Here is a 13,495-nt window from a genome sequence, read left to right as displayed (position 1 = left end):
GGGTTTCATTTACATAGGCAGAGACAAAGAAGGTTCAGGAGGAGTACATTTTCCATACAAGACCAGTACACAACTTACAAAGATTAGATTAGTTATATATACAGCTACATTCCAAGGAAGATAACTATATTAATTTATGAAGAAGGGGTCTTATCTCTGTCTCTGGTCTTCCTAATTATTTACAGGAAAAGACAAGGAAGCAGTTGCAGCTGTACGTCATGGGACACAGGCCCCATAGCCACATTCTACGCAAGGCTCAGAATTATTTAAAGTTCTAACAGCTTTAAGTTTGAATTATTTAATTTCACAGTTGATTCACTTGTTCTTTTCCTCTCTCCCCCACTAGAAATTAAGCTCCCAGGGATGCAACCTTGGCAGGCTCCTAAACTGCCACGGCTCCAGTTTCTAGTAGATTAGACATTCATTGTTAGTCGAATGAAGATCTATGCAGGCCCCCGTGCACCTCCTCTTTAATGAGGGGGCTCACTAGATGAAGGTGAGATGAATGTGAGCAGACGGAAGCAGAACCACCGTCTTAACGAAGGTAGCGCATTCTAGCTCAGGGATTTCTAGAAACCTCGGGGGCGGAAGTTTAACCAGAGAATTAGGAGGCAGGGGTAAGAGAAGCAATGAGGGTGATCTGTGCAGTGTAGTCTTTTCACGAGTTTGAGAACGCCTAGCACGATGCCTCAACGAAGCGTTGGGCACAGAGCCATTTGGGAGGGTTTCTTTTTCCGGTTTTTGAGAAGGGGACTTGATTTGAAGCAACGGGGAAGTCGGGGAGCCAAGGACGGGCATGCCAGGGAGCTCTCCAGCGGACCCCTGGAAGGGGTGGGAGCAAGCAGAGCCTGACTTCGCCCCCGCCTTGGCGGCACTGGGTGCCCCAGGTGCCAACCTCAGCAGCCTCCCGCCGCCACCTCCCACCACACATGACTGAGGCTCGGGAAGCAAAAAAGTGACTTTCAAAATACTAAATGCAATTGACTTCTTTTCCTGAGTCAAAAAAAAGAACTGAAAAAAATGCAGATATATACAGATTAGAAACTCCTGTTGCCACGTCCCCCCAGGCCTCCATCTAGTCCCGCCAGCGTCTCCGCCCTCACTCTGGGCCTCGGATTGAGCGGCAGAGCGCCGGCGGAGTGTTGTCGCCGGGGCCTACTGAACTGCGCAGGCGCGGCGCGGAACGGGATCGCGGGCACGGGATCGCGGGCGCGAGCGGGCGGGAGCAGTTCGCGGCAGTTCGCGCGGGAGCCGGGCGCTGGGGAGCTGGGGCGCTTGGGCTCCTGGGCTGCAGGACGGTGGGAACGGAAGCCGCTGCGGGGCGCAGAGGAAGCCAGAATGGCGACTCCGAGCAGAAAGACGTCCACCGCAAGCCCCCAGGCTTCCAAGAGAGCTCTCCCAAGAGACCCTTCGTCAGAGGTCCCGAGCAAGAGGGAGAATTCGGCCCCGCAGTTGCCGCTGCTGCAGTCGTCCAGGCCCTTCGTGGAAGGCTCTATCGTCCGCATCTCGATGGAGAACTTCCTGTGAGTGGCCTGGAGGCCCCACCGGGGCAGTGGAGGCGTCGGGGGCCTACAGGCCCGGGGGCGCCAGCTGCGCGGGGCGGTGGGGGTGTGTGTGTGTACCTGGCTTGTGGGTCTGGCTGTGAATCCGTGCCGGGGTTTCCTTAAGGATTTTTCCATGTAGGCTGTGGCGATTGACGTGAGTGGTGGAGGATATGTGTGCCTTGTGTGATGTGGTTTTTAAATTTAGTCCGCGAACGTTTCCAAAGGCGTCATGTAGCAGGTAGTGGTTGTACCAGGGAGTAGGTCTCTCCCCGCTGGGAGTCGCGGTCCATAGGGTCACTGGTCTGTAATTGACAAAAGTATTGGTCCCTGGAACTTAAGAGGAGGCACAGTTAATTCGGAGTAATGGTGATGCTGTGGCAGATTCTCAGAGTAGGCATTTGTCAGAGAGGAGTAGGTAAGACAGTAAAGGTTGCTCAGGATGGGAGGTTAGAGTGTACAAAAAAATTAAACCTTACTGGCAATGGTTGGACCTCGCTACAAACAAACCCTTGACCCCTCTAAATCCAGCTTTCTTCCCTGGTTCCTCCCTCTCCTCTTCAGAAAACTAGTTATAACTTTAGAATTTAGCATATTTAAAATATATCATGTATTTGTCTAGCACCTCACAGTTCATTTGTTCAAGGTCATCTTGTTTTTGTTTTTGAGACGGAGTGTCGCTCTGTCCCCCAGGCTGGATTGCAGTGGCGCTGTCTCGGCTCACTGCAACTTCGCCTTCCGATTTCAAGTGATTCTCCTGCCTCAGCCTCCCGAGTAGCTGGGACTACAAGCGCGCGCCACCACACCTGGCTAATTTTTTTTGTTTTTAGTAGACATGGGTTTTCACCATGTTGGCCAGGCAGGTCTGGAACTCCTGACCTCAGGTGATTTGCCCGCCTCGGCCTCCCAAAAGCGTGAACCAACACGTCCAGCTGAAAGTCTTTTTTAAGCTTGCACATAGTGGAATAAAGAGAACAGAATTGAAATAACAATACTACTTTTTTTTTTCAAGCGCCTGTTGTGTGCCAGGTACAGAACTAGGTGCTTTATTTACACAGTGCACTCGTTCTTTCTTCATAACAACTCTATCTTGATAATTTCCATTGCTGAAAGAAGCTCAATCGGTTATTTTGCCCAGTTTTATAACAACATATATATCAGGATCCTTCACAAAGGATGAAGTGGTTAATTTTGTCCACAAGTATGAGAAAGGGCTTTGTAAAGAAGATATGAAAGTCTCTGGTCTTGCTCTGTTGCTCATGCTGGAGTGCAGTGGCTTGATCAGGACTCAGTGCAGCCTGGGACCTCCCGTTCTCAAGTGATTCTCCTACCTCAGCCTTTCAAGTAGCTGGGAGTACAGGCGCGTACCACACCTGGCTAATGTTTTTAAAATTTTTTGTAAAGATGAGGTTTCACTATGTTGCTCAGGCTTTTCTCGAACTTCTGGGCTCAAGCAACTCACCTCGGCTTCCCAAAGTGCTGGGATTACAGGCATGAGCCACTGCACCCGCCTAAGAAGATAGGAAAGTCTTAAAAGAAGTCAAGAGTGTTGAAGACAGAAGGAACTGTCTGAAATAGTTTGGTATATTTAGAAAGTGTCAGGTATTTTAGTATGGCAAGAATATAGGATGTGAGTGAATATGTGGACAGAGGGTAGGCAACCATTGAGGAGCCTGTACGTTTACTATGCTAAGGAGTTCCAGCATCATCCTGTAGGCAGCCACGGTGTGTTTTCAACAGGGAATGACATGTGCTTTATGTTAATCTGGAAGCACTGTGAAGGATGCTTAGAAAGTGTGCAAGATTGGAGGCAAGAAGACTTACAATAGGAAGGCAAGAGATGATCAGAGCGTGAAGGAATGAGATTTGACAGGATCCAGCTATAGAATAATTGTGAAGCAGGAAAAGGAAGGAATGCAGTGTTTTTCCCAAGTCTCTGCCTTGGCTAATTGGTCAGCTGGTATTCAGAAGAGGGAGTAGTTTGAGGAGAATAATAATAAATGCCTATTAGATACCGTGGCTTTTGGGCACAAAGAGAGATGTTCTATAGGCAGTTTCCTTTGGGGCATCTAAGAGGGATGTTCTGTAGGTAGAATGTGAGAGTCTGGAGATTAGAGGAAAATGTGAACAGATGAGAGATTTGGAAGTCATACATACCGGTGATTGATGACGTTGCAGAACTGGTTATGATTGCCCATTAGGAATTTTAAATTGAAGGACTAGAAGACCATGTACAGAGTCTTGGGAGAATGCCTACTTTTAAGGGGGAGCTGAAGAAGAACTCAAAGTCAGAAGGAACTATTCAGGGAAGTAAGATGAAAACATGGGGAGACAATTATCAAAGAAGCCAAGGAAAAAAATGTTTCAAAAATATCACCTGCTACATTGAAGTCAGATAATGGGACTGAAAAGAGCCCATTGCATTTAGCAATTGGGAAATCTTTGACCCTTTAATGAAGCGCAATGGAAGCAGAAAACTTTGCAGGTCATAGAAGAATAAATGAGGGTGAGAAAGTAAAACTTGAATGCAAAGAGAAGAAAGAAAAGGTAGCTGGAAGTGCAGAGGCAGGTGAGATACTGTTTATTTTAATGAGTGGACTTGGAGTTTTAGGCATGAGGTAGAAAAAGGTAGGCTTAGAGAATTAGCAAAGAAATAGGGAGGGGTAGTCAGAGAATTTAAATAGCCGGGAAGAGAATAGTGACTGAACCAAGTCAAATGGAGTTGGGCATGGAGGAAGAGACTTGGAGGCTGAAGGAATAACACATGCAAAGTCTTAAGAGAAAGAAGGATTTGTAATAAAAAAATTGAAAGAAGTACATTATAGGTAGAATTTAGAGGTCTGAGGACAGAATAGGGAAAGGAAATAAAAAGTAGAAAAAGATGAAACTTGACTGTGATGGGTTCTCCTTTTTCCTTAATTTTTCTTTTTTGACAAGTGACACCAGAATTGCAATTCTACCAATATTACCTAGTGACCGATTGGATGATGGAGTGGTGGTCTGGGTAGAGTCAAAAGAGGTGAAAGAACTAAAAATGATGCAAAACTAATGCCTAGGTTTCTGATTTGGACAATGGAATGAATGACAATACCATTCACTAAGAGACCACAAGAGTGATTTTGGATGGGAAAGATGGTGGGTTTAGTTTTAAATATGTTAAGTTTAAAGTGACTGTTGTGAGACATCCAAATAGCGTTATTGAGGTAATTATTGCATATTGAGGTCATCTGGACTGACTTTCAGCATGTAGATAGTATGCAAAGACTTGGAGAAAGAAGGAATCATTGAGGCCATAGAGAATACATTAGATACCTTGTAAAGTATATAGAATGATAAAAGGGTGGGTCTTTACCAATTAGCTCTTTGAGAGGGAGCTCAGAGGAAAGGAAACTCAAAATAAGGGAATTCCCAGTAAATACATCGTAGAGTGAGAAGAATGATTTTAAACAGTGCAGAGGCTTGATTTGGGTAAAGGCAAGAAAATTTAAAAAAAAAATGCAGAGGCTTTGTTTTTGGGAACTCTCCCTATTTATAATATCAAGGCGTATTTTATAGGCCAGAAACTATCACGCTTTTTCCTGTTACTGTTTTCTTAAATACCAGTTGCATCATTGTTTTAATATAACATTCGCACAGAGATTTCACAACAGGAAATCCAAGTGTTAAAAGAGTGGGGCTTCATGTGTTGAGAGTAAGAAGTTCCATGCCAGGTAATTTCCTGCATGTCTGAAGTTCCCAAGCTAGTTTTACTGTAACCATTATAAAGGATTCTTTTGAGACCCAGCTGCTAGCAGAACAAAACATCTGAGAAGATAAAGTAGTAGATGCTGTGTAGAGGTGTGAGATTAGCAAACCTGCCAGAAAATACTTCTTTGCCACCTGTATTTATTTTTATTACCACCTGACATTTCAAAATCATTAATTTCTTAAAATATTAACATGTGGTTGGTTATTTATGTACTTAGCAGGTGAATAGCAGACTAAGCACTTATTGATGAGGAATTAGTTGGCAGCTGCCTGAGAGCTAACTGAAATGCTATAGACAAAGGACATTTGGGGTTCAAATTCAGAGTATTCAAAGGCAAGTTAGAAGAATTTCTGAGTGAGAGTTTGCTTCATATTTTGTCATAACTGTCCCTAGCAACTAATAAAGAATAAATGCTAACTGTATTTAGAGTGCTAGATAGCCTTCAACTTTTGTTTGTTCTGTTGGGCGGTGTCTTTCTATGATGCCTAGGCTGGCCTTGACCTCCTAGGCTCAAGTGTCTTATGGCCTCAGCCTCCCACATACCACAGTGCCTGGCTTGAAAAATAAGTTTTAAAAATTAATAAAATGAAATCTTTGGGTTGATATATCTTCAGTTTTGTAATTTAAAATTTGCTTGAATTGTTTCAAATATTAAAATACGAATAACCATTAAGCATTTTAATTTAAAAGAAATATGAATGTAAAATTCACAGATTTAAGGTAAGCCATGGCCTCTCCTATAAAATTTATTTTAAAGTTATTTTATTTGTATGGTGTCTTTGATATAGCATCCAGTGTTTTGTAATTATTAAAAAGGAACAGAGCATCAAACTTCATTTTTTTCAGCAGACTTTTGAAAAAAGTATATGAAATTATAGTGTTACTTTAGTTATGCATTACTGCCTTTTCATTTTTTCTATTGGTAGATTTTCTCTCTAAAGTTGTTTGTTAAAAACCTATAAAAAACATTAAATTTGTAAGTTAACTAGTTTTTAAAGTAATTTGAGGAAACTCTTAGATAATGTAAAGCAAGGAAAAGTAGTTTTGTATCTCTCCTTAATAATTTCATCTCTTTATAATTCAGAACATATGATATTTGTGAAGTATCTCCTGGACCCCACTTGAATATGATCATTGGAGCCAATGGAACAGGGAAGTCGAGCATCGTGTGTGCCATTTGCCTTGGTTTAGCTGGGAAACCTGCTTTCATGGGACGAGCGGATAAGGTGAGTTAACATAAGTACTTTTTAAGAAAATTCAAAACTCCTAATTGCTTTCAGTAACTTCACTTTCTACACCCCAGTTCCTTTTGTATAGCAAGCTTACAGTGTATGAATATGAACAATAAATTTGGCAGGTAGGGAAGCTGGAAGGAGATTTTCATTTCTAGAAGTATTTTGGACTATAATAACAGAGGATTCTCCAAGTCCCTTACACCTAAAATGCTAGAAATAATGTAATATATCTTTTTTTAAAAAAATGCATCGATTGACTTGTAGAACAGTGAAGTAGTTAGAAAAGGCAGAAACAAAATCCAGTCATATATTGCTTAATGATGGGGACACATTCTGAGAAAATGCATCATAAGACAATTTTGTCATTGTATACACTCATAGAGAGTACTTACACAAACCTAGGTGGTATAGCCTATTGCTCCTAGACTACATCCCTGTAGAGCATGTTACTCTAGTAAATACTGTAGACAGTTGTAACACAGTGGCCAACATTGTACGTTTGTAAACATCTAAATATAGAAAAGGTACAGTAAAAATACAGTATAAAAGATAAAAATGGTATACCTGTATAGGGCACTTACCACATTCATGAGAGCAGAAGGCGGAAAAACACTGCCTGAACAATCCAGAGGGAGTCTTGAGAAGGAGGAGGAGGAGGAGATGAGAAATACAAAACATGAGATCATTAAAAACGACAAAATATTGGCTGGGTGCAGTGGCTAACGCCTGTAATCCCAGAACTTTGGGAGGCCGACGTCAGAAGTTCCAGACCAGCCTGGCCAACATGGTGGTGAAACCCCGACTCTGCTAAAAATGCAAAAATTAGGCAGGCATGGTGGCAGGCGCCTGTAATCCCAGCTACTTGGGAGGCTGAGGCAGGAGAATTTCTTGAACCTGGGAGGCAGAGGTTGCAGTGAGCCAAGGTCGCATCATTGCATTCCAGCCTGGGTGACAAGAGCGAGACTGTCTCAAAAATAAACAAATAAAAATTACAAAATAAAATGGCAGAAATATGTACAGATATAATCACAATAATTATAAATGATCTAAACTCTCATTAAATGAAAAAGTCTGTTAGAATGGAGAAATAAAACAAAGTTCAGTTCTCTTTTGTTTTTAATAAACATATCTAAAGTACTACAGAAAAGTTGAGAGTAAAAGGATGAAAAAAATACATGCCAGGCAAATATACAAAAGAAAGTAGGTGTAGCTGGATTAATACTAGGCAAAACAGACGTTAGAGCAAAGAATATTTTTAGAGATAGTAGTGGTCATTAAACACTGATGAAAGTTTCAATTCACTAGACAATAATTCAGTTCTCAACTTGAATTCACATTATAATCTAGCTCCAAAATATGTAGGCAAAATCTGCAGAATGCTAACAAGCAGTTAACATATCCATAATCACACTGGGAGAGCTATCAATAATCAGATAAAAAAATCAGACTACAGAAGATTTTAATAGTGAAGGTAAGGTTGAACTAATGGACATATTATAAAAAAGGCACTCAACAACTGGAGAGTAAGCATTCTTTTCAAGCACAAGTGAACATTTTAAAAGTTAATTGTATACTGAGTCATAAAGCAAGTATCAAAAGATGGACACAACATAGTCATATCCTGGAGACAATGCTATTAAGACAGAAATAACAAAAAATTAAAATTTAATGGAGGGTTACAAAATGAGAGCAAATACCCCTTAAAATTATAAATTATTTAAAATACGTGTGTGTGTGTGTGTGTGTGTGTGTGTGTGTTTAGTGCTATGTGGGAGACATTTATCAGGTAGAATAGATACTTTTCTCTGTTAATAACTAGCCTTGTGACCTTGAACAATTAATCTGGACTTCAGTTTTTCTTCATTTCAAAAATAAGAGAGTTGGAACAGATAGAATCCCAGGACCAACTCAGATTTCTATGAATATTGATGTATAATTTTTAAATTGTCAGATCATTTAATCCTTATCTCTTTGTAATGGTCTGTTGGATTGTATTCCAGGAACCGTACAGTAGGAGTGAATTGGCTATAACAATTTTTGCTAACTTTCTCGTGTTTATTTTTGTCATGAAAACACATCTCCTTATCCTTGAGTGATAAGATTTTTAAGGGAGGCTGTGGAGTGCAGTGTTTTCTAGATGACAGATTGTAGCCCTTGGGGTATACACAAATGTATTTATGGGATGCCCAAGTTCTCAGCAAGAATATTTATTTTTGTTTAAATGCTAATATAAAAATTTAACAAAAACATATTTTGTACCATCTGTATAGATACTTTAAAATAAGAACTGCCTTCTGATTTTTTTTTCCTCCTCATTGGTACCAAGTATTTTAATTCTTGCAAGCTAACAAGCAGATAGCATTCCTATAAAGATGTCCTTGGTTTCCCTGTGACAAAACAGAGAGGTTAAGTAACCTGGCCAATGTCTAACAACTTGTATATTGTTGAGTTGAGATTTGAACCAAGATAGTAGATGTTAAAACCTGTACTTTTAAGCATTAGGCTATACTTGGTGGTTACAATATAAGGCTTTTTCTTTTCCATCTTTCTGAGACTCAGCTTCATCATCTATAAAATGAATATATACTTCAAGGTTGCTTATGAGTATTAAATGAGAAAATACATGTATAGTGCTTAGCATAACAGTATATAGTAAATGCTTGACAAATGTTAGCTGTTGTCATCACTGTCATTATCACTATTAAAAAGATTATTATTTGTGAGGTATATTTTCTACCTTTTTTAGTATTTATTACTTATTTATAGCCTAATTTCAGATCCAGTTTGATTTTTTTTTAAAAGCTCAGCCTTTGTTTTTGTGCTTACTCATAAGCATATAGAAACTAGCACAGATAAGTCTATTTTATCATGTAAATTTTGTTTATATTGCTCCTTTTAAAACAAGGCTTGGTGGCAATTATATCATTAACAGGATAGGTAGTATTAGCACGGTTGTTAATATTTAACCTGTATGACTGTAAGAAATCTTCAGTGGTAGTAAGAAGGTTTGAGTGCTTAGTGGTTATACTATAGGACCTGTTTTCCCACAGGCATTTTCTCTTCTCTCTGAGTGTTTAACATAGTGGCCAAGTACACAGGCTCTGAAACCAGATTTCCTGGATTCAGATCCTTTTTCTGACAGTTACTAGCTTTGTAAGAAGCTATATAGTGCATATGAGTTCAATAAATTTTACCTGATATTATTATTGTTGTTATTTGTGGGAGTAAACAATGGAATAACCTGGAAGGGATACCTTAGAAAGTGACAATAGTGGACGTACAAGTGGTAACTGAAAAAATCTTGATTTGACAAATAATAATGACTGCTAAATCTCTGATTGTTAACCTGGGAATGTCATTACACAGCTCACTTCTTCTTTTTTATATCTTAGGTTGGGTTTTTTGTGAAGAGAGGATGTTCCAGAGGCATGATTGAAATTGAATTGTAAGTGGTAAAAGTGCTAAAATTCCTTTTTCCTGTATAAATTCTTAGTTTATATTCATGCTTTCCTGATGATTAGAAAAGAGTATTAATATAGTATTATGGCATAAATATTGGAAAAAATATTTAAAGAATACTTAATCCAGATAAGTAAAGGGTTTTTACAATGTATTTTCAAAAACTTAAATTGTAGGCCAGGCATGGTAGCTCAGGCCTGTAATCTGAGCACTTTGGGGAGGTCAAGGCGGGCAGATCACCTGAGGTCAGGAGTCGGAGACCAACCTGGCCAACATGGGGAAACCTGTCTCTACTAAAAATACAAAAATTAGCTGGGCTTGGTGGTGCAAGCCTATAATCCCAGCTACTGGGGAGTCTGAGGCAGGAGAATTGCTGGAACCAGGGAAGCAAAGGTTGCAGTGAGCCGAGGTGGCACCACTGCACTCCAGCCTAGGGAACAGAAAGGCTCTGCCTTAAAAAAAAAAAAAAATCCAGCTTGGGGAACAGAGCAAGACTCTGCCTTAAAAAAAAAAAAAAAAAAACTTGTGAGAATTTTATTTTTAAAAATCATCAAGGAAATGATGTTTATAGCAGGTAATGAAATGGAACTATAGTACTATTAAATAGTCGTGGTAAAGTTACAACATTTTTCACAAATTTAAAGTATCTGGGGTTTTTCTGTGCTGATCTTCAAAGTAATACTTGTTTTTTAAAAATGCAAACAATGTAGAAGTGTATAATGTTGAAAATAAAAGCCTTCTTGCCGTCATTCCTAATTCTATAAATAACTACTGTTAATAGTTTAGTGAATCTCTTGTATGACAAGAACTTGGTACTTCTGTGACCATTTTTTATTTCCTTCCTTATGACACCAGTAATTCATCATGATATTATTTTCCCTTGAGCATGGATATTCTCAATTGACCATTCTTGGCAGCTATTTCTGGTGGATTTGAGTTGATGTTATGAAACCAGTTAACCAGCCTTGGTGTATATAATTTTAATCTTTTACACATAAATACACACATTGTTTAGGTGATTTTTAGAGACTGTTGCTTTTGGAATATTAGTGGAAAGTTGTGGCGTTTTTGAGCTGAAAAGCTTTTAAAGATTATCTGATAGCCATTTGATATGAGATGAGGAAATGATCTTTTATAAAAAATTACTAGAAAAGTTTTTATTTTTGTAGAGATGAGAAAGATACACATGGAAGTAAAAAGAAATTTTAAAATGCCCAACATATTAAAATATGATAGAATTTTACTGAAGAATATAAAATCAATACCTGAAGAAGTGGTGAAGCATGATATATTCCTAAAATCATAAAGTTAATGTCATTATTAACATGTTAGACCAGGTGCAGTGGCTCATGCCTGTAATCTGAGCACTATGGAAGGCCAAGGCAAGTGATTGCTTGAGTTCAGCAGTTGGAGAGCCTGAGCAACATGGCAAAACTCCATCTCTACCAAAAAATACAAAAATTAGCCAGGCATGGTGGTGCGCACCTGTAGTCCCGTCTGCTCAGGAGGCTGAGGTGAGGGAATCACCTGAGTGACAGAGTGAGACTGTCTGTAAAAAAACAAAAACAGAAAAGTCAATCCTTTCTAAATTAATACATTTGATACCATTCCAATGAGAGTCTCAACAGGTAAGTGTATAAGTTGATTCTAAACTTCATCTTGAAGAATAAATGAGCCAGAAAACTCAGGGAGATTTTGAAAAAGCACAGTTGTGAATAACATTTTTGTCTACCACATGTTGAAGTATACTGTAAAGTTGTTGATGTAAAATAGTGTGATACTGGTATGGAAGGTGAGAGGAGCAGAATGGAGAAACCAGGAGCACATCTAAATGTACATAAGAACTTACTGTAAAAGCGTCAGTTTAAGTGTGGGATATTGTAAGAGGTAGGAAAAACCAAACTTGTTTTGCTACTCTCAAATTCAACACAGCACAGAACACTTCTGCACCAGATGTGTGAGTTTTTTCCCCACACCCTGCAATTCAGTTCAGTTCTGACACTAACCAAAATCAGTGCAGGACCCCTAGTTTAGAGGCTTAGTCACATGGGACTGTCCTCCACTTTATATGCCATTTCAAGGCTTAGGTTGTGCCCTGTACTTCTGACCAACCAGCTGAAAATTGAGGTTCCCAGGACCCCTTTCTTGGTTCAGTTATTTGCTAGAATGGCTCATGAAATTCAGGGAAACACTTAGGTTTACCCATATATTATAAATTGATAGTACAGAGGGAGATGATTAGCAAAATACAGGGCGAGGTCTGGAAGGGTCCAGAGTGCAGGAGCTTCTGTCCCCATGGATTTGGGGTGCACCACTTTCCCAGCATGTGGAGGTGTTCCTCAACCTGGGAGCTCTCTGAAACCCATGGTTCAGGGAATGTTATGGAGGCTTCATCACATGGGTATGAGAAAGTCAATCTCTAGTCCTGCTTTCCTTCCCAGAGCATGAGGGGCAGGTTGGTGGGGCTAAAGATTCTAAGCTTCTCTTCATGGCTTTATCTTTTTGGTGACCAGCCCACATCCAGGACCCCACCAAGAGTTGCTTTATTAGAAAAAGACACACTTGTCACCTAGGGAGTTCCAAGGGATTGAGAGTTCTGTGTTGGGAATTGAGGACATAGACTAAATACATATTTCTTTCTTTCTTTTTTTAAGACGGAGTATCACTGTTTCCCAGGCTGGAGTGCAGTGGCGCTATCTCGGCTCACTGTAACCTCCATCTCCCAGGCTCAAGCAATTCTTCCACCTCAGCATCCCAAGTAGCTGGGATTACAGGCGCCCACCACTGCGCCCTGCTGATTTTTGTATTTTTAGTAAAGATGGGGTTTCGCCATGTTGGCCAGGCTAGTCTCGAACTTCTGACCTCAAGTGGTGCACACGCCTTAGCCTTTCAAAGTGCTGGGATTACAGGCGTGAGCCACCATGCCCGGCCCACATATTTCTTATTACAGGTTGAGTATTCCTTAAATGCAATGCTTGGGACCAGAAGTGTTTTGGATTTGAGTTTAGAATATTTGCATTATACTTACCAGTTCAGCATCCCCAGTCTGAAAATCTGAGTACAAAACACCTCAATGAGCATTACTATTGAGTGTCATGTTGGCATGAAAGAAGTTTTGGATTTTGGAGCATTTCAGATTTTTGGACTAGGGATACTCAACCTGTATATCACAGTATGATAGTATAAATTATTTCAATTGAGTGGAGGTCATTGTTAATTTTTTAAAGATAAATTTAGAGCTTTACCTAACACCCTACACATAAATAAAATTTGAGTGTATCAATGTTGAGCACTTTTTCCATGAAGGTTCACATGGCCTTGAGAGTACCAAATGGCCATGTATTCCTTGAGTAGAATGGTGGGTGGAATAATCTCTGGCGTATATTTATGTAGTCATTTTCCAAATATTTATTGAGTACCTATATATTGGGGATATAGTACTCTTCCCTCATGGAATTTATAGTTGGCGGAATAAGAGGGGGACACTTAGATAAGTAAACTATATATTATGT

General features: G+C 39.7%; 1 protein-coding gene across 3 annotated transcripts in view; it reads left to right on the top strand.

Moving 5' to 3' along the window:
- The first annotated feature begins 1,282 nt into the window (after positions 1–1,282).
- Positions 1,283–13,495, top strand: part of SMC5 (structural maintenance of chromosomes 5) — a 92,503-nt gene continuing 80,290 nt past the window's right edge. For all 3 annotated transcript variants that reach the window (XM_012453888.2, XM_012453882.2, XM_012453872.2), the window contains exons 1-3: positions 1,283–1,523; positions 6,374–6,515; positions 9,917–9,969. In XM_012453888.2, coding sequence (XP_012309311.2) covers positions 1,339–1,523; positions 6,374–6,515; positions 9,917–9,969 — 380 coding nt within the window. In that variant the 5' untranslated portion in view covers positions 1,283–1,338. The remainder of the gene's footprint in view (positions 1,524–6,373; positions 6,516–9,916; positions 9,970–13,495) is intronic.

Source organism: Aotus nancymaae, unplaced genomic scaffold, assembly GCF_030222135.1.
Source record: "Aotus nancymaae isolate 86718 unplaced genomic scaffold, 86718_ANA_hifiasm-v0.15.2.pri h1tg000041l, whole genome shotgun sequence".
In the NCBI taxonomy this organism is placed as follows: Eukaryota; Metazoa; Chordata; class Mammalia; order Primates; family Aotidae; genus Aotus; species Aotus nancymaae.
This window is presented reverse-complemented; position numbering and strand designations above follow the sequence as displayed.